Source organism: Geotrypetes seraphini, chromosome 2 (assembly GCF_902459505.1).
Source record: "Geotrypetes seraphini chromosome 2, aGeoSer1.1, whole genome shotgun sequence".
Lineage (NCBI taxonomy): Eukaryota > Metazoa > Chordata > Amphibia > Gymnophiona > Dermophiidae > Geotrypetes > Geotrypetes seraphini.
This window is the reverse complement of record NC_047085.1, coordinates 527,023,296-527,049,918: the sequence shown is the minus strand read 5'-3', so window position 1 is coordinate 527,049,918 and position 26,623 is coordinate 527,023,296. Positions and strand designations below refer to the sequence as shown.

The window sequence follows — 26,623 nt, the reverse complement described above, 5'->3', positions numbered from 1 at the left end:
AGTATCCTGGGATGGATCCCGTCTGGTCCCATCGCTTTGTCCACCTTCAGTTTTTCAAATTGCTCATAAACACCCTCCTCCGTGAACGCAGAATCTACTCCATTTTCTCGTGTAACTTTGCTAGACAATCTCGGTCCTTCTCCAGGATTTTCTTCTGTGAACACAGAACAGAAGTATTTGTTTAGCACATTCGCTTTCTCCTCATCACTTTCCACATATTGGTTCCCAGCATCTTTTAGCCTAGCAATTTCATTTTTCATCTTCCTCCTTTCACTAATATATCTGAAAAAAATTTTGTCTCCCTTTTTTACATTTTTAGCCATTTATTCTTCCGCCTGTGCTTTCGCCAGATGTATCTCTCTATTGGCTTCTTTCAGTTTCACCCTGTAGTCCTTTCTGCTCTCCTCTTCTTGTTTTTTTTAATATTTCACGAACGCCAACTCTTTCGCCTTTATTTTCTCAGCCACTAGGTTGGAGAACCATATCTGCTTCCTTTTTCTCTTGTTTTTATTGATTTTCTTCACATAAAGGTCCGTAGCCATTTTTATCTCTCCTTTCAGCTTAGACCACTGTCTTTCCACTTCTCTTATGTCCTCCCATCCTAACAGCTCTTTCTTCAGGTACTCTCCCATAGCATTAAAGTCCGTACGTTTGAAATCTAGGACTTTAAGTATCATGCGGCCGCTCTCCACTTTAGCCGTGATATCAAACCAAACCGTTTGATGATCGCTAACCTAAGGTTTAGTTTAGTTTAATTATCAGGAATTAACATATTTCTGAAAGTATATTGCTTCATAACGATATTCAAAGAATAATTAATCGATTTTAAAGATCCAACAAGTTAGCTAACTCACTTGGATTATTTAATAACTCATTGTTCATCTACCTTCTTTATGAGCCTACCATTGCTAGAATACCAGTCCTGACTAGGTAATGCCTATGACGAAGATACTATTTGCCTTCCTGTTTACTAAATCAAATACCTTCTGTAGAAGCGCTATTTTACTTAAATCAGAAAGATTATCAAATTAGATTACTGTCTAATAGTTTAACCGACTATGATAATTTCTAATCCAGCATATACAGATCAACCAATACCACCACTGCTTGGTTTTTGTTATGCCTGCTGACTCACTGCTTCAACTCTAAACTTTCACTGCGACTGTTTTATTAATTTTATTTAATTTTAATTCCATTTAATTTCAAGTTTGTTTTACTTACTTATTTTAATTTGAATTGCATTAGTATTTCTATTTCAGGTATTTATATTTTATCCTTATTGCTCGTTTACTGATTATTTTACCTGTTTTACTAGATTACTGTAAACCATTCCTATTTTTTTGTCTTTCCACATTGTTATCGTCTTTCTACCTATATCCTTCTAATGTTTGTCCTCTCTGCTTTTAACAGGCCCTCTCGTTTTTGTAAAGGACCGCCGCCGCAAAGCGGTGGCGCTGACGACTCTGCTCACTTTACCTCTCTGGTAACGTCCCCTACAAATTTCTCTGCTTTGCGGCGCGCGCCAAAGGAGCACACCTAAGGAGCAGGTTCTGCTCCTTTATGCGCTCCTTCATGCAGTTCCTTCGTTTTCTACTACCTTTCCATCTTAACCCTTATCACACTACACCCTCGTTTACTTTCCCCTCCCTTCTTAGACCCTTTTGTCTTTTTCTTAATCTCTATATCTTTTTCTTTTTGATTCTTCACCGCTCGGAACTTGTCTCCCAAGTTCTTTTATTTCCTACTTCAAGTACTATGTCATCCATCCCAACTATTTGGGGCCGCCGATATTCCAAACCTACAGTTTACAAAAATCAAGTCAAACCTCACTCAAGACACTCAAGACATTTCCATCCCAACTCATTCCTCTTCTAACTTCCGTTTCAATCAACTCCATCCCGCCCTTACATTCAAATCCGGACTAATAAATGTACGCTCTATAAAAAATAAACACCATTTAATTCATGATATTATTACTCAACATAATCTTCAAATTATATGTCTTACAGAAATATGGTTAACTCAGGGAGAGGACGCATACATCACCCAGGCCTGTCCACCCAATTATAAAGCATTTTTCCAACCCCGCCCGAATAAAAAAGGAGGCGGATTAGCAATTATACATCATTCCTCAATTCCTCTTCAGGTAAACACTTCCAACCTTTTTTCTTACACTCCTATTGAATCTCTCCAATTTTCAATTAAATTTTCCTCTCCTCTTAACTTTCTCCTTATCTATCTACCCCCGCCAATAACTAAAACCTCTCTTTCATCTCTTATCTCCACTTTAACTGATTTCAATATCGCTTATCCTGAATCTATAATTCTGGGAGATTTTAATATCCATTTTAATACCCCTAATCACTTTAATACTTCCGAACTCTTAACTTTGATTGCCGATTTATCACTATCGCCTCTCATCCATAAGCCTACTCATTCTGCAGGAAATACTCTAGATATGATTCTATGCCCAACCACCCTGACTTACCTTTTCTATAATTTCGATTTCATCTCTGTACCATGGTCAGATCATACTCTGATTATTTGGCAATTAAATACTCCAACTCATTCAAATCTTATCCAACAAACAAATAACCCTCCTTTCACCCGTAATCTAAATAATATAACTCTCCCCGCTATTCAATCTTCCTTTGACCTAAACCTCAATGATTTCTCTTCCCTTTCCATCACAGAACAATTCTCTAATTGGGAAACGGCTACGAAATCCCTATTAGACTCGCTAGCACCTAAATCTGTTAAACAAAATAAACCCACTCTTAACCATTCCTCAAAGAAACACCAACCCTGGTTTAATGAAAATTTGATTCTCCTCCGTCGACAAGTCCGTTCGGCCGAAAACAAGTGGCGTAAAACACTCTATAATAGTCACCTCCTTTCTTATAAAGAAAAAGCGTTTCACTACAAAAAAACCATTCAACAGACAAAAAAAGACTATTATTCAAAACTTATCTCTACCACTAGTAACTCATCCACTCTCTTTAGTATTGCTCAGTCTCTTTCAAAATATTCTAAAAAAAAAAACTCACCCCTCCTGTTTCAACTTTACCATCTGCCGATGAACTTTCTCAATTCTTTGACACCAAAGTCAATACTATTCGAACTCACCTCGGACCTTCACTTCCTGCGTTTTCGGCCCCAACTACTAATAATGACTTAACTTTCCTACCTCTTAGTTCTTTCTCTAATTTCAAAGTACCTTCACTAGCGCAACTATTCACCATTTTACAATCTATAAATTCCCCCAATAACATTACCGAAAGTTTCCCCCCTCTACTTCTTAAAAAATTATTTTCCTTTTTTGGTCCTTATTTAAGGGAAATGATTTCCAAGTCTTTTTCTGATTGCTATGTTCCTACTGTATGGAAAACAGCTCTAGTTTTCCCAAAACTTAAACAATACAACACTGATCCCTCTTTACCCAACAACTACTGTCCTATCGCCAATTTGCCTTTAATTTCTAAACTCACCGAAAAAATTATTCATTCTCAATTGTCAGAATTCTTTGATCAAACACATGCCCTACATCCTTATCAAACCGGCTTTCGAACTTCACATTCCACTGAATTATCATTACTCGGCCTTATTACAACTATACAATATTTTCACGATCATCTAAAATCTGTTATATTAATTTCCCTTGATTTATCTGCAGCATTTGACACCATAGACCATTCTTTACTTTTATCTAGACTAACAGATTGTAATATCACAGGTCACGCTCTCAACTGGTTTATATCCTACTTTCACGAACGCTACTCTAAAGTTCATGTAAAAAACCAAACTTCTTCTTCGGTAACCCAAACTTTTGGAGTGCCTCAGGGCTCTATTTTATCCCCGCTATTATTCAGTATCTTTCTATCCCCTCTTCTTTCTCTTGCCCAATTATTAGGATTCTCAATTTTCGCTTATGCTGATGATATACAGCTGCTTTACCCGATCAATACCTCAAACCCTTCAGATATTAACGATCTAAACTCCAAATTAGATACTATAAGCGTTTGGCTCTTTTCAAATAAACTTTCACTCAACGTTGATAAATCTTGTGGTCTTCTTCTCCCTATTAAAAAATCCGAATCATTACTAGGAACAATTTACATCAAATCCGCACCATTGTTTATGGACACTAAAATAAAATTACTAGGCGTTACTTTAGATAGAGAGCTTACTTTTCATGACCACATAAGTTCAGTTGTAAAAACTTGTTTCTTTAAATTACGCATCATCCGTTCACTCAGTTCTATTCTAAATGCTGACTCGATTAATATCCTAATTCACTCCTTAGTCATTTCCCACTTAGATTACTGTAACTCTCTTTTAAATGGACTACCCCAAAAAGAACTTCGACGTTTACAACTCATACAAAATACAGCAATTAAACTCATCTACAAAATAGGTAAATTTGAACACGTCACCCCACTTCTTAAAGAGGCTCATTGGCTCCCTGTCACCCACCGTATAATCTATAAAATTATACTGCTCTCTTTTAAAATCAAACTCTCCCACTTGCCCTTATTTCTTGATAAATTATTAATACCCCAAAGTTCTCCCCGTTCCTTAAGATCTACTGACCAAAATCTCCTTTTCATTCCATCCTTAAAAGAATCCTACTATACTAGGAAAACTAATTTCGCTATAACTGCCCCCACTTTATGGAATTCTCTCCCTCAATTTCTCCGCGATGAACTTCATTTACCAAAATTCAAGACTAATCTTAAAACCTTCCTATTTCAAGATGCCTTTGACAAATCTTAATTTCTAATTTATTAATTTTTTTTTTTTTTTTATAAATTTCTTTTTAAGTGCAGTTTACCTGTAATTCTCAAAACTAACTTTTCTTCAGCGCATATCACTTCTACCATGTATCCCCATCCCTCATGTTCTATCCCTTCCCTCTCTCTATCTCATTTCCTCTTATAATATGTAACTTCTCCCTTCCTCCCCACTTATCCTCACTTTCAGGTCTGTCAGTATATGTTATATATGTTTACTCTAATTATTCAAATACACCAAACTACTATTTCTTTCTAATCTAATTTAAATTTTATTGTTAACCGGTCAGATATTTGTTTTATGATCAGGATATTAAAAACTAATAAACTTGGAAACTTGGAAACACACACAAACCACTCACCCATTTAGAGGAGAATCAAACATACACACCTCATTTTCTCAACCCACCCTCAATCACACTTATCGGCAAACAATTAATACTACATACTCAATTTGTACATAGTAGTATAAAAGCTAAACAAACGATCATAAACTTAGACATTAAAGTCGTAAAGCATGGGTTCTTCCGCATCCAAAGCCACATCTTCAGTCACTCAGATGAGACGTTAAAAGCATCCAATCATAAGAACATAAGAACATAAGCATTGCCTCTGCTGGGTCAGACCAGAGGTCCATTGTGCCCGGCAGTCCGCTCCCGCGGCGGCCCTCCAGGTCCATGACCTGAAAGTGTTCCCTACCTAACCTAAAATGTCCATACCCTATTTGCTCAGTGTCCTGTAAGGAAAACCTCTATCTGTACCCTGTTATTCCCTTCGCTTCCAGGAAGTCATCCAGTCCCTTTTTGAACCCCAGAATTGTACTCTGGCTTATCACCTCTCCGGGAAGCGCGTTCCAGGTGTCTACCACCCACTGAGTGAAGAAGAACTTCCTTGCATTCGTTATGAATCTGTCTCCTCTCAGTTTTTCTGAATGACCTCTTGTTTTAGTTGTCCCCGCTAGTCTAAAGAATCTGCTCCTCTCCACCTTCTCTATGCCTTTCATGATTTTATAAGTCTATATCATGTCCCCTCTCAGTCTCTGCTTTTCCAGGGTAAAGAGCCCCAGCCTGTCTAACCATTCGGCATATGAGAGGTTCTCCAAACCCTTTATCATCCTCGTTGCTATCCTCTGGACCCTCTCGAGTATTGCCATGTCCTTCTTGAGGTATGGCAACCAGTATTGGACGTAGTATTCCAGATGTGGGTGCACCATTGCTCGATACAGTGGCAGGATAACTTCCTTCGTTCTGGTAGTGATACCTTTTTTGATAATGCCCAGCATTCTGCTCGCTTTTTTTGAGGCCGCTGCACATTGCGCCGCCGGCTTCATTGTGTTATCCACCAATACCCTCAGATCTTTTTCTTGGCTGCCTTCCCCGAGTACCCTCCCATTGTATAGCTGTACATGGAGTTCCCCTTCCCTATGTGCAAGACCTTACATTTCTCCACATTGAAGCTCATCTACCATTTTTTTGCCCACTCACTCAGTTTGTTCAGGTCGCTCTGCAGTTCTTTGCATTCCTCAACAGTTCTGACCCTGCTGGAGAGTTTTGTGTCATCTGCAAACTTGATAACTTCGCACTTCGTCCCCGTTTCTAGATCATTAATAATATATTGAACAGCACTGACCCTTGCGGAACACCACTTGTGACCCCTATCCAGTCAGAGTAGTGCCCTTTTACTCCTACCCTCTGCTTCCTGTCCGCCAGCCAATTCTTGATCCATCTGTGCACGTCCCCTTCCACCCCGTGACTCCACAGTTTCTTCAGTAGGCGTTCATGGGGCACCTTGTCGAAGGCTTTTTGGAAATCTAGATATAAGATGTTTACGGGGTCACCTTGGTCCAATTGTTTACTTATCCCCTCAAAGAAATGCAGTAGATTCGTCTGGCATGATCGGCCTTTACAGAAACCATGCTGGCTTGATCTCATCAGATTATTTTTTTCTATATGCTCATTGATACCTTCCCTGATCAATGATTCGGCCATCTTCCCCGGAACAGAGGTTAAGCTCACCGGTCTGTAGTTTCCCGGGTCGCCTCTCGATCCTTTCTTGAAGATCGGTGTAACATTCGCTATCTTCCAGTCCTCCGGGATTACCCCTGTTCTCAGGGACAGGTTGCAAATATACCGCAGTACCTCTGCTGTTTCATCTCTGAGCTCTTTCAGTATTCTCAGGTGGATCCCATCTGGGCCCGGAGCTTTGTCAGTTTTTAATCTATTTAACTGCCTGAGAACGTCTTCGAGGCTTACCTCCATGTATGATAATTTCCCCTCTTGATCTCCCCTGAAGATTTTGTCCGGTTCTGGCACACTGGATGTGTCTTCTATTGTAAAGACCGACGAGAAGAACTCTTTTAGCCTACCAGCCACCTCTTTTTCCTCTTTCACCACTCCCTTCCGGTCACCCTCATCCAGGGGTCCCACCTCCTCCCTCGCTAGCTGCTTCCCTTTCACATATCGGAAAAATGGTTTGAAATTTCTTGCTTCATTGGCCAGTCTCTCCTCATACTCTTTCTTGGCTTTCCTGACTACTCGGTGACATTGTTTTTGATGCTGCCTGTGCTCTCTCCAATTTCCTTTGTTTTTGTCTTTTTTCCACTTCCGAAATGATTTTTTCTTTTCTCCTATAACTTTCTTTACTTCACTGGTTATCCATGCAGGGTCCTTCGTCTGATTCTTTTTGGATCCTTTCCTAAATTTTGGTATATATAGGTTTTGCGCCTTGTTTACTGTGTCCTTGAATAGGGACCAGGCTTGCTCCACAGTCCGAGTTTCCTTGGAGCTGTTTCTGAGCTTCTTTCTCACCATTTGTCTCATGGCATCATAGTTCCCTTTCTTGAAGTTAAACGTTGTTGCCTTGGTTCTCTTTCCCTTAGGTAATCCTACTTGCACTTTGAACTGAATCATGTTGTGGTCACTGGTTCCTAGTGGTCCCACGACCTCCAATCCCTTTGCGGGTCCTTTCAGCCCATTGAGGATCAGATCCAGAATCGCTGATCCTCTCGTTGTGCCTCGACAAGTTGTTCCATGAAGCAGTCCTGAACAGCTTCCAGGAACTCAGTTTCTCTTGCACATTTTGAATTTCCAAGACACCAGTCTATCCCAGGATAGTTGAAATCTCCCATAACTATGGTGTTTGGGTTTTTGCATTTCCTTCTCAGCTCGGCTACCATTTCTGTATCCTCAGCTTCAGTTTGCCCAGGTGGACGGTAGAACAGTCTCATCTTTATCTCGGATCCGTTGCTTCCTGGTACTTTGACCCACAATGACTCCAGTTGGGCATTTGTCGCTGCTGTGTCCACAGTGGTTGAGTGAATGGTGTCCCTTATGTATAGTGCTATTCCTCCTCCTTTCTGGTAAGTCCTGTCTTTTCGGTAGAGTTTGTATCCTGGCAGTACTATGTCCCATTTGTTTTCCTCGTTCCACCATGTTTCCGTGATCCCTATGATGTCTAGTCTCTCTTTATTGGCCATGACTTCTAGCTCCCCCATTTTGTTCTTTAGGCTCCTTGCATTAGTACACATGCAGTTCAAGTCCTGGCATTTTCCCTTCCTCGCTATTTTCCCTTGCATTCCATTCTTCATTTTGTCCCCTTCCTGACCTGTCAACTCCTGAGTATTGTCTCTTTTGCCTTCCCCTTGTGTCGTGTTCCTATTGTCCTCCTCTTGTTCCTTCTCATCATCCAGTCCCATTTTGACTTCCCCTTGTAGTATGTTCATCCTGTCCCCCTCTCGCTTCGTCTGACTCCCTTGTTTGTTCATAGTCTGTTGCTTGCCACTTGTGTCTTCCCCGCAATCTTCCCCCTCAGTACCCTCACTGAATACTGTTTCCCGAACCGTCGATACCAGGTCGACTGTCGGCTTTCCCCTTCTACTTAGGTTAAAGCTTGCTCTATCGCTCTTCTGACGTTATTTGCTAGTTGTCTAGTTCCCGCCTTGCTCAGGTGTAGACCATCGTTCTTGAAAAGCTTGTTCTTTCCCCAGAACGTTGTCCAGTTCCTTACGAAGAGAAAACCCTCTTCCTCACACCATCTTCTCATCCATGCATTAATTGATTGTAGCTCCGTCTGCCTCTTCGTTTCTGCCCTCGGTACTGGCAGGATCACTGAGAAGGCTATTCTCTGGGTCCTCATCTTCAGTTTCCTTCCTAAGATCTTGAACTGTTCAGTCAGTGCATTCTTGCTGTAGTCTCTCCTGGTGACATCGTTCGTCCCGACGTGGACTATCACTGCTGTCTCTTCCCTTTCCTGTAGACTTCATTGGTTGAGCAGAAGATATCCCCTAACCAATCATAGATTAGCGGTCTCAGTTAATGAATTATAACAATACTTCCCTTACAATCTCTCAAAATGTTAATTCAAAGACAGTCTTATGCAAATCAATTTTTACAAATCAGATCCGCAGAGAAGAATGAAAGAAGCGTGTATTCCATATTCCATTTATATCTGTCATCACTGACATCAGTGGATATTATGCAGATCAAAGTTCTATTCTCGTGGCAATATCAAGTCGTTACTATTTAAAAGTAAGTAAAGATTCCAACAATATCAACAGTCATCTTGCACAAAATCTCCATTTGTAATTTTTGAAATGTCAAATCAATGGCTGTATATAAACAAAAAACATCAGTCCAAATCATCCAAGAAAAATAAAAGTTCCAGGACGTATTTAACTTAAGAAGTCATTGGTTGCTCACACTGCTCTAAAAACTCCTGTAATTTTTTAGGATCAGTAAAATTTTGAGTTTTATTTGCCAGAGTTACTTTCATTACCGTGGGGTAAAGAAGCCCATATCTTGCCCCTAGTGCTCTCAATTGTGGCCTCAGATCTAATAATTGTTTTCGTTTGAGTGCTGTTTCCTTGGCAAAGTCAGGCACAATATGTATTCTTGCATCCTGACATCTCAGATTTTTATTTTCCTTGGCAAGTTGGCAAATTTCCACCACATGCTGATACCATAGGAGTTTGAAGATCAAGGTCCTTGGACCTTTTTGCGAGGGTGCTCTTTGTCCAGGTATCCTGTGCGCTCTCTCAATCTCAAGAGGCACTTTAGATTTTAAGGGTAAAACTTTAGGAAGGAATTTCTCAAGAAAAGTTATGGGATCGTTTTTTTTCAACTCCTTCTGGCATACCAATAATACGCAAATTATTCCTCCTCTCACGGTTCAAACACTCTTCCAAGTCCCGTTTTACTGTTTCCAGTTCCTTCCAAGCTTTTTTACTTTGCATTACCTCAATGTGCACTTGCTCTGATTTTTCCTCTAAATGAGTTATTTTATTATCCACCAAATCTACTCTCTTAGTAAGAATGGCAACATCATCAATTGCCTTTTGCAATTTTTTTGATATATCCAAAACGATGTCTTTGATCTGCCGAAGTTCAGCCATAACATTAGGATTTTCCTCTGCAGGCAACGGAACTTTAGATGGAGTCCCTAGTTCCGGCTTTGACCGTTTATTGATGCTCGTACCGGACCCTCCAGCACCCAAATCACTTTTATTCTGTTTACCAGATGCCATTATCTGATGTTAAAATGTATTTCCTTCACTGACTTAAAGATATATGGAACTTATTTGTAGAAATAAGAGCTTGTTAACACGGAGCTAATGTATCACCCGACCATCCAGCAACGTGTCCAAGCCACGCCCCTCTTGCTGGCTGTCCACTGCCGCTTTAGGTGGCGAGGGGGGAGGATCAGTCGGGAAGGCCTGCTTCCTTCCTCCGAAGGCGTGCCCCCCTCCTCTGAAGACCTGCTTCCCCCTTCAAAAGGCCTGCATCCCCCCTCCTCCAAAGGCCTGCATGCTCCCCCAGCTTCCCCGCTCTTACCTTAACACAATATGGCAGCCTGCAGGATCACCGGTACTGTAGTGATCCTTGAAGCTGCCATCGTCGTCAGCAGCATGTTCCCTCTGATGCAGTCCTGCCGTTCCTTTGACATCAGGGGCAGGATTGTGGCAGAGGGAAAGTACCGCTGATGATGACGGAAGCTGCAAGGATCGCTACAGCACCGGCAATCCTGCAGGCTGCCATATTATGTTAAGAGCAGGGAAGCTGGGGGAACATGCAGGCCTTCGGAGGGGACGGGGCAGGCCAGGCCTTCAGAATGTGGAGTTCTGAAAATGCTACCTAAGGTCCAAGGCAAGCTTTCATAAAAAGTCCCATGTGCCTTAAGTTCCTTGGCCTAAAAATGCTGCTTAGCTTCTCTGAGTGAAGTTGGCCCCATTGTTTCCCTTTTGTATTATGTACGTCAATGTGTAAGTGCTTCCCTTTTTTCGTGTAGCCATGTTTTTTATCCGATCACTTTTTAGGTTCTATTTGCCTCCCCATTTTCATGTCTCACCTTGGATCTCCACCGCGTGTCACAAATTCTATTACCTTCCGCAAAAGAATCGCGAGCGAACTGTTCTGGCCACAATTTCTCAACCAACTTCCCTCTTGTCTTAAGCCCATCGACCCAGAATCTAACTGGCACAACTGGGTAAACCTCTCCGAGTCCACCTATTGTGCTCTTGCCCCTTTATCTACTAAATTTATCTCTTACTCCCGTAAGGCCCTCTGGTATCTTCCATACCACAGAGAACTGAAGCAGAAATGTCTAGGTCTGGATCATAAATGGAAAAAATCTAAATCCCCTTCAGACAGACAATCCTGGAGGGACAATATCAAGTTTTATAACTCAGTTCTAAAAAAAACAAGGAAGAACTTCTATGGTGACATAATATCCAGATCCAACAACCAGAGTAGTATACTGTTTAACTTCTGGCGCACCTTAACTTCTAAAAACGATTCCACCATTCCCCCCTCCTCTTCATCATCAGACGACCTAGCAAAATTCTTCAATGAAAATATCACTACCATTAGGAGCTCCTTCCCACCAGCAGTCTCTTACAACTCTCTGGCTCCCAACAACTCTAACCCTATCCCAGCAGACAGATCCTGGACTGCGTTTGAACTCGTATCCGAACCCCAGATCTCTAAACTTTGTCTCAAACTGAAATCCTGCAAATATATGTTGGATCCATTCCCTTCCTATGTATACGAGAATATTCCTGGGCAGGCCATCTCATCCCTCACCAGACTTATAAACTCTGCTTTACTATCGGGCCTATTCTCCGCAGAAATGGGACATATTGCCTTGTCCCCATTACTGAAAAAAGCCAATCTTTACCCTTCCTCACAATCTAACTACCGTCCCATAGCAAATATCCTTCTCCTGACTAAATTGCTAGAGGCCATCATATCTACCCAGCTCTCATCTTACCTAGAGAGATTCTCCATTCTCTTACCTTACCAATATGGCTTCAGACCCAACATAAGCACCGAATCCCTACTGATTTCATTAATCTCAAAGGTACAACAATTACATTCTCACAATAAATTTGCTGTCCTATTACAATTCGATCTCTCTGCAGCTTTTGATGTCGTCCACCACGATATTCTAATTTATCAACTTTCTGAGATTGGCATTGACTCCACAGTCTTAGAGTGGTTTTCAAACTTCTTACATTCCCGCTCCTACACTGTCAACACAAATGGCACCACGTCCGCTCCTTGGAAACTTGTGGAGTCCTGCAGGGCCCTATCCCCTGTTCTCTTCAACATCTATATGTCCTCCCTGAAACTCTTCCATCTATTTCCCTTGAAAACTATCTGTACATATGCTAATGACATCCTTGTCCTTCTTGAGACAGACTCGAACCTTACCAACCTCTCTGAAAACATCACATCCTGCATAACAGAACTTCAATCCTGGTCCCTCTCAGTTCAAATGAAACTGAACGAGTCCAAAACAAAACTACTCTGGCTCGGCCCAAAATTAGAACAGCTACCTACCCTCTTCTCACTACCCTCTGGAGCCACACTGCAGCTCAAGTTCTCTAGCAAAATCCTAGGCATCATTATCGACTCTTCTCTTTCCTTCAACGACCACCTCAACTCCCTGGTAAAATTGTGCTTCTTTAGCCTCCACATGCTGAGGAAAGTGAGATTCTGCTTTTGCCAACAACATTTCGCCATCCTTGTTCAATCTATCATCCTCTCCAGACTAGACTATTGCAATTCCATCTATCTAAGTCTAATTTAAAAAAGTCTTCAAAGACTTCAGCTAATTCAGAACACTGTGGCCAAGCTGATCTTCGTAAAGTGCAAATTCGATCATGTTTTCCCACTTCTGTCCAAACTTCACTGGCTCCCAATAATTTCCAGAGTTCATTTCAAATGCGCCTGCCCAGCTTTAAGATCCTACACGGCATCCTTCCTCCACTAATCCTGCTTTCTTGGAACCTCTCGAGCCCTGACACCACCAGGCCCACCCAAAAATTTAAACTATCCTTCCCCTCGCTAAAAGGTATCCTCTATGCGGGAAAATTGGGCAAATCTCTCTTTTTCAGAATCACAGAGCTCTGGAATAATCTTACTGCCCCATTACGGAATCTGGGCTCCTTCCAATTATTCCATAAGCACCTGAAAACTAGGCTCTTGACAAAATTGTAATGTTCTCTTCCCCCCCCCCTGGACTCAACATTCAACCCCTCTATGCTACTCCTTCCTTTATTAAACTCTTGTAAACTGTGCCGAGCTCTATAATTTATGGAGAGGATGCAGTATATAAATTTAAGGTTTAGTCTAGTTTACTATTTATACTCCATTTTATTGTTAACCACTTAGATACCTGTCTGATAAACGGTATATCAAAAATAAAGAAATTTGAAACTCATCAAGAACTTGGGGAAGTTGGGGAAACATGCAGGCCTTCAGGGGAAGCATGCAGGCTTTTAGGGGGGGCAGGCCTTCAGGGGAAGCATGCAGGCCTTCTGCAGAGGGGGGACCCTGGTGTAGAAGTACACAGAGGGAGGGAAGGGGGGTTCAAAAAGATGTGCATATAACGGGGGGAAGAAATAATGGGTCTTAAAACAGAGGAGAGGAAGAGAGATGGTGGACAATAGGATTTAGGGAAGGAAGGAAGAGAAAGGGAGAGAAGCTGGACACAAGGGATGGTGTGGAGAGAGGTGGGAGGTAGAGATACTGGATAGGAGGGTAGTTGGGAAGAGAAAGGGAGAGCTGGTGGACTCTGGGGTGGTGGGGAAGGAGGGAGAGATGCTGGATGAAAGGGTAGTTGAGAAAAGGAGAGATGGTGGATCTGGGGATGGTGTCCATTGTTGCAGCTGCGGGGATAGAGACAAAAAAAGGAAAAATGCCAAACCTCCGGGGGAGGGAAGGGAGATGAAAGATGGATGGTTTGCATGGAGAAAGAAGGAAACCCTGGCAAGCAAGTTATCAGAAGATAACCAGAGTCAGGGACCAACATGATTTGAATAACGACTAGACAACAAAAGGTATAAAAGATAATTTTATTTTCTGTTTTGTGATTTGAAATGTGTATCTTGCCAGAACTGGTGTTAGACAACAAACGTGAAGTAGGACCTTAAAGAGAGAGGAAAAGTCTTTTTTGTTTGTTTTGTTTACACCACAGTGCCAGTGAGGGTAGGAGAGGGCAAAGGGGATGAAGAGGCTATAAAATAAACCCACCAGGCAGTGGCGTACCAATAGGGGGGCGGGGGGGTCCGCCTCGGGTGCAAGCCCTGAGGTGGTGCTCCCGGGCTTGGCGTCCAGTTCTGCCCCCCCCTGACGTCCGGATTTTCCCCCCGGCCCCCCCAACCGTTTGAGGCAGAGAAGCAGCCTGCAGAGGGATCGCGATGCCAGCAATCCCTGCGCTGCTTCGGCGCTGCTTCCTCTGCCGCGGTCCCGCCCCTCCTCTAATGTCAGAGGAGGGGGCGGGACCGCGGCGGAGGAAGCAGCGCCGAAGCAGCGCAGGGATCGCTGGCATCGCGATCCTGCTGCAGGCTGCTTCAATACCGTAGGTGATGCGGGGAGGTCAGGGGGGCGAGCGGTCCTTCGGGGTGGGTCGGGCAGGCAGGCCTTCAAGGGGGGGGACATGCAGTCAGGCCTTCAAGGGGGGTGGACAGGCAGTCAGGCCTTCAAGGGGGGGATAGGCAGGCCAGGGGGACAGGCAGGCAGGCCTTTCAAGGGGGGGACAGAGACAGGCAGGCCATCAAGGGGGGACAGGCCTTCGGGGGGGTGCAGGCCTTCAAGGGGGGGGCATGCCTTCAGGGGTGGGATGCAGACCTTTAAAGGGGGGACAGGCCTTTAGGGAGGGGTGGCCCTGGTGTAGAAGTACACGGAGGGAAGGGGGGCTTCAAAGAGACGTGCATGTGCCGGACTTTGGGTGGGAAGAAATAATGGGTCTGAAAATAGAGGAGAGGGAGAGAGATGATGGACCATGGTTTTTAGAGAGGGAAAGAACAGAAAGGGAGAGAAGTTGGACACAAGGGATGGTTTGGAGGGGGGGATAGAGATACTGGATAGGAGGGTAGTTGGGAAAAGAAAGGGAGAGATGGTGGACCCTGGGGTGGTGAGGAAGGAGGGAGAGATGCTGGATGAAAGGGTAGTTAAGAAAAGGTGGATCTGTGGAGGGAGATGAAAAAAGGAAACATGCCAGACATCTGGGGGAGGGAAGGGAAAAGCAAGGGGAGGACAGAGATGGCAGATGGATGGTTAGCACGGAGAAAGAAGAAAGGAGACCCTGGCAAGCAAGTTATCAGAAGACAACCAGAGCCTTGGACCAACAAGATTTGAAAAATAACCAGACAACAAAAGGTAGAAAAACTAATTTTATTTTCTGTTTTGTGATTACAATATGTCAGATTTGAAATGTGTATCCTGCCAGAGCTGGTGTTAGACCGCAAACGTGAGCTAGGATTTAACAAAGAGGAAAAGTCCTTTTTGTTTCTTTATTTTATTTACACCACAGCGCCAGTGTGGTTATGAGAAGCCAAAGGGGGGTGAAAAAGCTATAAAATAAACCCACCAGGATGTTTGAAAAAAAAACACCCAATGGTGGTGGTGGTGGCAGCGTGTCAATGTGTTGAGAGGAAGAGGTGGTCTGGGAAATTCTGCTATGTAAAGTCCGGGCCCATAGTCCACTCCACTCAACTGGTTCACACACTGAGTGGGTCTTTGGGTATTGTGCCTGGGTAGTTGTTTTGGGATCTCTTCCAGTGGTTTGTCAGTATCTCCTTGTGGTCCAAGGAAGGAAACTTTGTTAACCTTAGCATTGACCTTCAGAATATGTTTATAACAGCGCTGCTTATATGGCATTAGGCTATGTAGTGATCGAAAGAAAAAAACAAACCTTTGCACATTTTTGCACTATATGGTAGGTGTATGAGGAGATTCACATTTTCTGCACAGCTAAGTCTTTGTGAAGTTACCTTGTCCTTTCTGTATTTGATATCTAGCAAGGTCTCTGTTTGGAAGGAAAGATCTAAGCTTAAAAATGAAGTGGCCAGAAGTTATGGTAAAAGCAGATAGCGTTGCTGGTTTTAAGAAAGATTTGGACAAATTCCTGGAGGAAAAGTCCATAGTCTGTTAGTAAGACATGGGGGAAGTGTCTGCTTGCCCTGGATCGGTAGCATGGAATGTTGCTACTCTTTGGGTTTTGACCAGGTACTAGTGACCTGGATTGGTTACCATGAGAATGGGCTACTGGGCATGATGGACCATTGGTCTGACCCAGTTAGGCTATTCTTATGTTATGTTCTCATCTGTAGGGGCCTTTGTTTTCACTTCTTATTTTAATGTATTTTTTTCTGGGAACTTATCAATGTTTTTTTATAATGGGAACAAAAATGGAAGAAAATTAATGTGTGAGGAATGGTGGGGTAACTAATTTCTTCAGCTAAATAATTAAATCCACCTCAACCAGACATAGGAGAACTCATGCACCATTCACACACCCTCCAACCAAAATCGTCAAAAGAAAAAAAAAACTGTTCGACAGCCTCCTAACACTCGACCCCCAACTCTACAACCTATTGACCTTGACCACAGACTACAAAACCTTCAAAAAAGAAATAAAAACCCTTCTATTCAAAAAACACATAAAACCGAACTAACACATTCAGAACTGTCCCAAGCATCACCTGCAACTACTCCATATGTACTTCTGATGTCATGACAATTCAGACATAATTTATGTTATGCTATGTTTGGAATAATGGTTACATATATGAGGTTCAATAAAAGAAAATTTTCACTGCCTGTTTCTATTCTGACAATTTAATCCGTTTCATGGTTATTACAAAAAATATTTTTTTACATGGGGGTGTGTCAAAAAATGATGGGCCCCGGGTGCCACATACCCTAGGTACGCCACTGCCACCAGGATGTTTGAAAAAACACCCAATTGGGCAGGAAAATCAAATCAAATCAAATTTTTTTTCCCTGAAGCACTAGTGTGCACTACAATCAGCTTGTGCAGTTGTGCAATTAGATTTTCAATCCAGCCATACCTGGTGCTGGAAACGATTGTACTGGAAATGTGGAATTTGTTTTCAAGATGTCGAATCTCCCTCAATGAAATGCCTGCTGGGGGAGCTTGTGTTAGTAATGTTGGGTGTCTCGTTGACCTCCTGTGAATGTATGCTGATGTCTGATTGGGTCTCCACAGGATGAAGAAACTTTCCCTTTCTAACACCCTCCTGACAGATTCTGGCTTACTTCACCTTCAGAACTTGCAGCACCTGGAGGATCTTTGTCTGGACCGAACCACTGTCACCAGCACAGGAGTGTCCAAATGCATCCCTCACCTCCCTCATTTACAGGTAGACCATAAAGGCTTCTGTAGTGGTTAACTTCCAAGTTTATTCACAGTTTGATATACCATGCTAAAATTTAAGTTAAAATAAAAGTAAAATAGGGCAATATGTAAATAACATAATTATTGGACGAGACAGAGCCAAAATTGATATGAGAGGGACTGGGGAAAGACAGAGATTCAAAATTAAAGAGGGGAGGGAGGAGAATAAGGAGGGAAGGTAAATCGCTTCTTAAAAGCGGTTCTTGTTCTTCGTTAGATGTAATTGGGGAAAGGATCTTATCTTGTAGTTTGGTAAGCACCCTGAAATAGGTCTCATACTCCTAACCTTTACTTGAAAATTAGATTTATGCATGGTCTGAGCTTCCAACAATTCATGTGTTCCAGCTTCTAAATTTCCTTTCTTTACCATGCCAAGTTGAATAGCCACCAAGGGGTAGGGGACCTCATTTGAGCCCTCCATCCAGCCTATCCAGTTTCTTTGCTGAACCCATGCTTACTCTGTTCAATTAAACCCTTTTGCTACAGTAGATTTTAAGCTCAAATTTGGTCATGTTATGATCACCATTTCCATAGAAACAACACCGTTACCTCTCGTACTGTTCTCTGCCTCGGTTCCGTGACCAGTCATTTATTACATCCAGGAATTTTACCTCCCTAGCATGTCCTGATGTAACATTTATCCAGCCAGTACGGGGTAATTGTAATAAAATAAGCAAGTTGCCTCACTTCACACTTTCTAGAAAGTTTTACATATGTGGAGAAAAAGAGACCTCAGAAAACAGGCCATTGTTCTTTTTTCTGTATAAAAGTCTCCGATTCCCAGCGCGTTGTGGTTATTTGATTTGAGTATTGTTCTTCTGGCCCTTCTGTGTGTACTGGATTTGTCTGTTTGTGATACCAGGTGCTGGGGCTGGCGAGTTCTCACGTTGGAGATAATGTACTAAAACTGGGAATTCGGCAATGCAAACAACTTCTGAAGCTGAACCTGAGTCGTACCCGTGTCACTGACAAAGGTAGGCACTCACAAACTCAACAGATTGTATTAATTTATTCAATTTTCTATCCCGTTCTCCCAGGGGAGCTCAGAACGCTTTACATTTTTCCCTCTCTGCTCACAATCTGGGGCAATGGGGGGATTAAGTGATTTACCCAAAGTCACAGGGTTTGAACCTACAACCTCGTGGTGCGGAGGCTGTAGCTCTAACCACTACTCCACATGGAGGAGCTCGCTGACATCACTGCAACGTCAAATGCATAACGAATAAATTCACTGCCTAGAGGGACTTATAGTGTGATACTGAGAAAGAAAGAGCAATCTGATCAGGAAGTATGACTTCAAAGATAAGGATGAGGCTTGTTAACCTAGGAATAGGATGCCACTAAGAGGGGAGGGGCTTATTGGTGTAGGAGCATGATGTCATTGAGGGGGAGGGGCTCATTGACCTAGGAGCATGATGCCACTGAGAGATTTCCTCCTGATGCAATATTGCTTGCTCTGAGCATTCTCTTTTTCCTACAACCAGAGGTCTTCTTTATTGAATTCTAGGCTTTCTTGAATCCTTGTACCAATTTTGCCTTTAGGCAGATCCTTACTGGGAACAAAGACTGAAATATTTTCCAGTGTGACCCTGAGCCTCTTCCCTTTTACCCTCATTACGTGACAAAACCTCTTGTAGCTTTAATACTTTTGAGGTATTTTGAATGTGTCTCATATTCTGCTCTATAGTGGATTTGGTGGCGTCTAACTTAAGAGTCCTAAGAACTTGCGGAGAGGTGGCTTGACTTTGGGCTGTCTAAGATAATTGGCGTGCCACAGTTTGGAAGTAATCAGGTCCGTCGATGGTAGCTCTTGGCTTTCACCAGCCCTAGCTCCCTAGTCCAGCATCTTCCCTTTGGTAGGTTGCCAAATAGCTACCAGTCTTCATCGCTGCTAGCCCTCAGGTTGCTGTTGAGTTACAGCTGAGAACCAGGAAGCCAGGGTTCAAATCCTTCGGCTGCTTCTTGACATCTTAGTCAACTTGCTTAGCTACAAATGTGGCCTTTCAGGAACAAGAAAATACCTACTGTACCTGAATGGAATGTGCCTTGTGAAGGAATACAAAACCCTATAGAAGTCACTCAGGACCTACAGAATAATTTTACCATACCATAATATCACTAACTTGCAGGATTTACACACACAGTTCATACAGAGAAAGAGAAACTGACACATAGAAATCACTAAATTAAATGTAATAAAAATAAAACAAAACTTTCATCCAAAATTAAAAATAGAATTGATTTCTCTGTCTTTGTTGTGGGTTCCAGTCTCTGGTTCCTGTTTTCCTATCTTCTCTTACCACATTTTCCATGGTTTTCTGTCCATTTGCCATTTTTCTCTCTCTTCCACTAACTCCATTTCCAGCATTGATATTTTCCCTTTCCCTTCCATTTTTTTGTCTCTATCTGCTTGGTTTCATTCTTTTTCACTATCCAGTCTTCAGTCTCTCTCTTTTTACTGAATCTACTTATAGCTTTCCACTTCTCCTCCTGGTTTTGTCTTGTCTTTAACTAACTTTGTCCTCTGTCTTTTCTTCCATCTGACATCAACTCTCTGTCTCCCTTCTTCCCCCTGTGTCAAGAATTGCCCCTCTGTCTCCCTGTTCTTACTTGTGACTAGGATCTCCTCGCTAATGTCTTACCGCCCTTGTGTTTAGCATCTTACCTCCAATCACCCAATTCCCACCCCCTCTGACATCTTTGTGTCCCTAGCCTTACTTTTCCTACCCCTAAGCCAACATATCTCCTTTTCTTTTCCATCTCCCCTGATCCAGGATCTCTCCTTCCCTCCCTTTCTTAGTGCAACGTTTTCTGTTTTCCCTGCCTGCTTTCCCTTCCCCTCATTTCCTGTTTCAGGATCTTCTATTTTCTCCCACTCTCTGTCATTCCTCCCCAGCACTTTTTGTTTTCTCCTCTTCCAACTTGAGTCCAGCATCTTCTGTTTCCCTATCCCTTTCTTCTTTTATGCCCACTGCTGCCTCTGCCTGAGACCTGCAGCAGAAAAGAGGAGCAGGGCTGTTGCCTGTGTGCTTGCTGTAGCCCGATCTGCCATATCCATCCCCTCTGAAAAAGGAGGTCTGTGTCATTAAAGTGTTCCATGACATTCCTGGTTTCATCCCTAGGGCTACAGTTATTGAACCGTCAATATAGAAAGGCCATCCTTACAGATATAACCATTTGCAAATCTTAAGAAAGAAACGGGCTACTGGGCTTGATGGATCTGACCCAGTAAGGCTCTTGTTATGTTCTTAAGAAACACATTTCCAGTCAGAATCATTCAGAAATCTGATTCAGCGCCTAGGAGACGCTTAAATACCTACATGGCCTAAATGCGCAAGAGTCGACTCTCTTTCATTTGAAAGGAAACTCTACAATGAGAGGGCATAGGATGAAGTTAAGAGATGAGAGACTCCGGAGTAATCTAAGGAAATACTTGCGTGGAACAATCTCCTGGAAGAAGTGGTGGAGACAGAGACTGTGTCTGACTTCAAAAGGGTCACGTGGGATCTTTTAGAGAGAGGACGAGATAATGGTTACTGTGGATGGGCAGACTGGATGGGCCATTTGGCCTTTATCTGCCGTCATGTTTCTGTGTTTCTATTATCTCAGTGGATATCTTTTGTTTCATGAGTAAATTAAGGAAAATTTTTGTTGTTTACCTCCAATTACATCACTTTCTTTTCCAGAGATAAATAAAAAAAAAAGATTTGACATCAATATGTGAACATTTCTTAAGAAAGAACTGAATATTTCATGGGGTATCCTAATTTTTTCGTATGACTGTATTTACCATCAAACGCCAGGGTACTTTCAATAAGTTGTAGCACTTTATAAGTCTAAGAGATGTTTACGATTCAAAAATCAAAAGCTATTATTTCCAATAGTGCAGGCAGATTATGCAGATATGACTTTCTGTATTGCTGGTGTTAAAATGTGGGCCAATTGCGACTGCATGTAAATCGGTTTCAGTTAAACAGTTAAAAACTGCTGTTTGTTACTGCATTTTTGGTATTTGAAGAAAAATCTTTTTAATCATCTTTGCTATTGTAATCTTGCGATTTATTAGCTGACATTTGAAGAGAAGAAATGACATGGTTTGTTTGTATCTTATGTAACCATTTAGTTTTTTGTAAATGGTATTTAAAAAGTTTTAAAATAAATCAATCCACTAAAATGTCAAGATTAACAGATACCAGGTTCATCTGCATTAGGAAAGGTCTGTCACACTCACGGCGGCTTCAGGGTGTGAACACACTGCACAGACCTCTCAGTGGTGTCTTGTCTTGCTGCTTTACAAGCAAACTAGTCTATGACCTGAATCTTTCATTTCTTTCTTTCTGTTACTGGCAGGAAAGATTTAAGCTTGAGCCCTCTCATCCTAATTTCATTTTCCTTTTTAGGACTCCGGCATCTTCGACACTTGAAGCTTTCTCAGCTGAACCTGGACGGGTCAGGGGTCACTCTGGCTGGGGTAGCCAATCTGCTGAATTTATGCCCTAGTGTCATCAGTATCCGGGCAAGCAACCTCCAGGCACTGTCTCCTGATCAGGTTTCCGACGATGAGTGCTCTAATTAGTGCTTGCGGTCTTCAAAGAAGCTACCTATACATGGGAAAGTAGGGGGGAGGGTCCACAAATCACCAGCTGGACAATCTGAGAGACTTTTTGCTTTCTGTTCTGATATTTTTCTAAATTCCTTCAGTATTTTGTGTTCTCTTGATAAGAGGGGCAGATCTGTGAAACCTGGTCTGCAGCCTCCATTTCCGTTCCTTCTGCCCTATCGCCGGTAGCCTGGGACACGCAGGCAGTGTAGAGAATGGTTAGGATTTGTTCCGAACTGCATGCTGTGACTGCCTAAGCACCTATTTATCCTATGCACTGACCGTTCCCATTGGGTCAAAGCACTCTCTTCTGCATCTCATTGACAGGCAACTTTCCAGGAGGAAGGTAAGTGAGCTCAGGGTGAGAGTGCTCCTGGTGGAGGGGGGCAGTCTTTTAACACTTGAGTGCCCATATGGGTGACTCAGGCATGAGGAGCTGCGAATAGTTCCCATACTATCAAATCAGAAGACATCAGATAAAGGCCAATGGGGTCCATGAATAGACGGTCTCCCAGTATTGAAAGCATGTTTTTCCCCTTTGTGCTGTGACTAGTTGAGTGATTTTAATTGAGTTTCCCCTCTTCTTACGAAAGTTTGAAAGGCAGAAATGACCTAGGGAAGGCTTGGGTGGAGAAGACTAGGCATGCGGTTGAAAATGAGGAATTATTTTTCGAAGCCTCTGGAAGAATCTCCCAACTGCCGCCAAACATTTGACTTCTGTTTGCTTTATAAACTTTAGGTCTTTTAAATGATTTTATTACAACCCTTCCTGGTACATGAACCTCTACTGGTGACAGAAGAGGGTAACCTGCACCCTCAGCTCAGGGGCTGCATCTGTTTACACTACAGGCTCTGAACAATCAATCAGAAATTAAAATTCTATTGGATCGAATCTCTTGATGTGCTGTCTCTTCCTTTATATTCCGTGCTGAGAAAAGGGAGTGTGTACAAAGACGACAAAGAGAAGGAACAAAGGATGAAAACTGTTTCAAGTAAACAAGAGGCATACACTCAAAATATAAATGCAAAAATGTCATTTACTAAATGTACAAAAATGGAGAAAAAGACCTTAGTCGTGAAAAGGGATTGTCTGTTGGGTTGCCAAGGGCTCATTGATCTTTCAGTCATTGTTCTAAAATGAAATATTTATTTATTTATTTGTTCAATTATTTAGCCCGTCCTCCCAAAGGAGCCCAGAACGGGTTACAAATATAATCGAGACAGGACAGAGATGATAAATTTACAATATAGACATGACAATAAAACATATACATTAAGCAGCATCTGGTGAGAGTTAGGTAGCGTAGGTGCATTGACTGAGTGGCATTTCTGGGTGCCTGTCCTTAAGGCGCTGGGTTTGTGAAGAGGAAGGTTTTCACAGCTTTCCTGAAGCTCCAAAGTCCATCTAGTGTTCTAACAGATGGGGGGGATGGTGTGCTATAGTTTGGGTATGAAATGTGAGTAGGAGCATTTGTGGGCTGTTCAGTTTTGAGGGAGAGGCCAGGAGGTATGGTCAGTCGTTTTTCTCCTTTGGTCGCTTTAGGAAGTAGGTTTGTAGTTTAGTTGTCATGTAGTGTGGAATTGTTTCGTGGAAGGTTTTGAAAGCGAGCATCAGGGCCTTGAATGCGCAGCGTTTTTGAATGGGTAGCCAGTGCATCGAAGCTAATGCAGGGGGAACATGGACGCGAATGCCAAGGTTTTTCAGGAGGCGGATTGCAGCATTTTGCACCCTTTGGAGACGGGAGAGAGTTTTGGTAGGCAGGCCCACTAGTAGTGTGTTGCAATAGTCTAAGCGGAATAGTTTGAAAGTGTACAGTAGTTGGGCGAATTCGGGTTCTGAGAAGTGTGCATGTATAGTTTTTAGCTGGTGGAGGTAGTAGAAGGAGGAAGATACTAGTTTGGATTCGTGATCTGTCATTGATAAGTTTGAGTCGAGAGTTACTCCTTGGCTGCAGACGTTATCCTTGGGTGTAAAGGTGTTTGTGCCCCAGGAAAAGGATGAACAGGGGTACATGCAAAGATCTTTGTGGATCCAGAGAAGTTCTGTCTTGGACTCATTTAATTGTAACTTGTTTCCGGTCATCCAAGTCTTTTATTTCAGTTAAGCAAGACTGGAGATTTTTGATTTGTGTGTGTCAGGTAGAGTTGTAAATCATCTGCGAAAGAGTGGATTCTGATTCAGTGTTTTTCCGCTATGTCCAGTACTGGTTTGACATAGAGGTTGAAGAGGAGAGGTGATAGTAAGGCTCCCTGAGGCACTCCATAGTGGAGTGGCTTGGGTTCAGATAAGAATTTCCCTAGTAGAACTCTCTGGGATCTGTCGTTCAGGAATGAGGAGAACCATCGAAGTGCGCAGTCATGGATTCCAATGGTTTTTAGCCTGGACAGGAGGAGAGAGTGGTCAATGGTGTTGAAGGCGGCACTGAGGTCTAATAGTACCAGCAGTGCATCATTTCCTTCATCTAGGATTTGCCAGCAGTCATCTAAGATGTCCAGGAGCACTGTTTCTGTGCTGTGGTGTTTCCTGAAGCCTGATTGGAAGTTGGAGAGGGTGACGTTTGTCTCCATGAAGTCTTGTAGTTGCATGAGTACTATCTTCCAATATTTTTGAGATGAATGTGAGGTTTGAAACAGGTCTGAAGCTGCTTGGGTTGTCTGGGTCTATGGTTGGTTTTTTCAGGATTGGTTTTACTATAGCTGATTTCCAGCTCTGTGGACCTACACCTGACGTAAGGGACTTATTTATTAGGGGTAGGATGGATTCCAGGAATACCTTGTTTGTATCCAGGAGTGTAGTGGAGGGACATGGGTCCAGGATCGAGGTCGTGGGACGTATGGAGTTGATTATGGTTTTAAGGTTGTTGAGGGAGATCAGTTTGAAACTGCTCAAGGTTTCTGTCTGGTGTGGATTATCATATTGAGTTGTCTCTGGGATGTTTGGGAGTGTTTTGGCTTCTGAGTCCAGATTTGTGCATATCTTTGATATTTTGTCTTGGAAGAAGGTGGATAGGGATTTAATCTATAGGTTTGTTTGCTGTGAATGCATTAGACCTTGGAATGAGGAGAATAGGTTTTTCATTATCGAGAAGATGGCCTTCGAGCTGTTTGGGACCTTGGATAGTAAAGTGGTGAAATGTGGTTTTTTTGCTTCATGTGTGGCTAATTTGTAGTTTTGCAGAAGGTTTTTCCAGGTGGCTTTGTCCTTGGTGCTGAGAGTTTTGCGCCAAGTTTTTTCTGCTCTCTGTAAACCAGGGTGAAAAGAATGGTTGTGAATTAGGTTTGGTCACCTTGACTTTTGCTCTTCCTCCAAATATGAATATGTCACACCATATTTTCCTATAAAATTCAAATACAAAAATCATTCAAAAAAAACAAATGCTTACAACAGCTTATCTGTCCAAGTTTTCATAGAAGTGACGTTGCTTACCTGTAACAAAGATTATCCCAAGACAAGCAGGCAGCATATTCTCAACATGTGGGTGACATCATCCATGGAGCCCAATAACGGACAGCCTCGCAAGCAGACTTGCTTGAAGATCTTTTAAGAGCTCATGAGTGCTGTACCGCGCATGCGCGAGTGCCTTCCCGCCTGAGTCAGGTCGCGCGTCTCCTCAGTATCTCCTCAGTTCTTAGCTTTCTGCGGAGCCAAGAAGCCCTGTTTCTACAGCTCTGCCATTTCTTCAAGTTGCCTTCTCGCACTGCAGCTTTATTCTTCTTTTATAAGTCGCTGTAAGGCGTGTCTTTTTTTTTTTTTTTTAACTTTTCATTTTTTTCCATCGGTCTTCGTCCAGCGGGACTTGGACTTAGACCCTGCTACCGGCCCTCGTTCGGCTGCAGCTGTGATTTTTTTTGTCTATGTCCTGGCCTCTTAACCAGTTTTAAAAGGTGTAGCCAGTGTGGCCGGGCCATTTCCTTAACCGACCCCCATCGTTGGTGTATTAAGTGCTTAGAGCCTGAACATTGTCCTGAGTCCTGCCAACGCTGTGCTACCCTTCAGAAAAGAGCTCATCGCAGACGTGCCAAAATTCATGAGCTTTTTGGCCCTATGGAGCAGTCTGCAGAGAAGGCCTCGACTCTGTGGTGGCTTCGTCTTCCAAGACCTCGACCAAGTCACCCTCGACTGCTGTGCCTCTTAAGGTTCCGTCCTCAGACAAGTCTCTTCCTTCCATAGGTACGCTACCTAAGAAGCCTCCAGCTGAGTCTCAGGCAATCCAGGCAACGAGTGCAGTCATGCCAGCCTCTACGAGACCTCCATCCAAGCATACCTCCAAACATAGAGAATACTTATCTTTGAGGTCACCTTCAATAGAGCGCACTGCTGCATCTATTAGACCAGATCCATTGGTCTCGGTGCCTGTCTTCGAGGACATGCTGAAAGCCATATTGACCACGCAGATTACCTCGGTCTTGGTCCAGCTTGCTCCTGCCTCGACCCTGCTCCCTGCGAGCCAGCCTGAGCATACTATTGATGCACCTCGAGACAATCCTCGTCGGTCTCAACCATTGTCCTCCAGTGACTCTTTGCCTCGTCCTT

At 42.8% G+C, this 26,623-nt stretch overlaps 1 protein-coding gene across 6 annotated transcripts in view; it reads left to right on the top strand.

The window, feature by feature from the left end:
- Positions 1-26,623, top strand: part of LOC117354776 — a 209,284-nt gene that overhangs the window by 162,815 nt on the left and 19,846 nt on the right. For 3 of the 6 annotated variants that reach the window (XM_033932739.1, XM_033932738.1, XM_033932740.1), the window contains exons 15-17: positions 17,301-17,454; positions 18,352-18,463; positions 21,890-22,999. In XM_033932739.1, the coding sequence (XP_033788630.1) occupies positions 17,301-17,454; positions 18,352-18,463; positions 21,890-22,065 (442 nt within the window). In that variant the 3' untranslated portion in view covers positions 22,066-22,999. Of the gene's footprint in view, positions 1-17,300; positions 17,455-18,351; positions 18,464-21,889; positions 23,000-26,623 lie in introns of those variants that run through there. The other 3 variants (XR_004538248.1, XR_004538249.1, XM_033932741.1) reach the window with 3 other exon arrangements.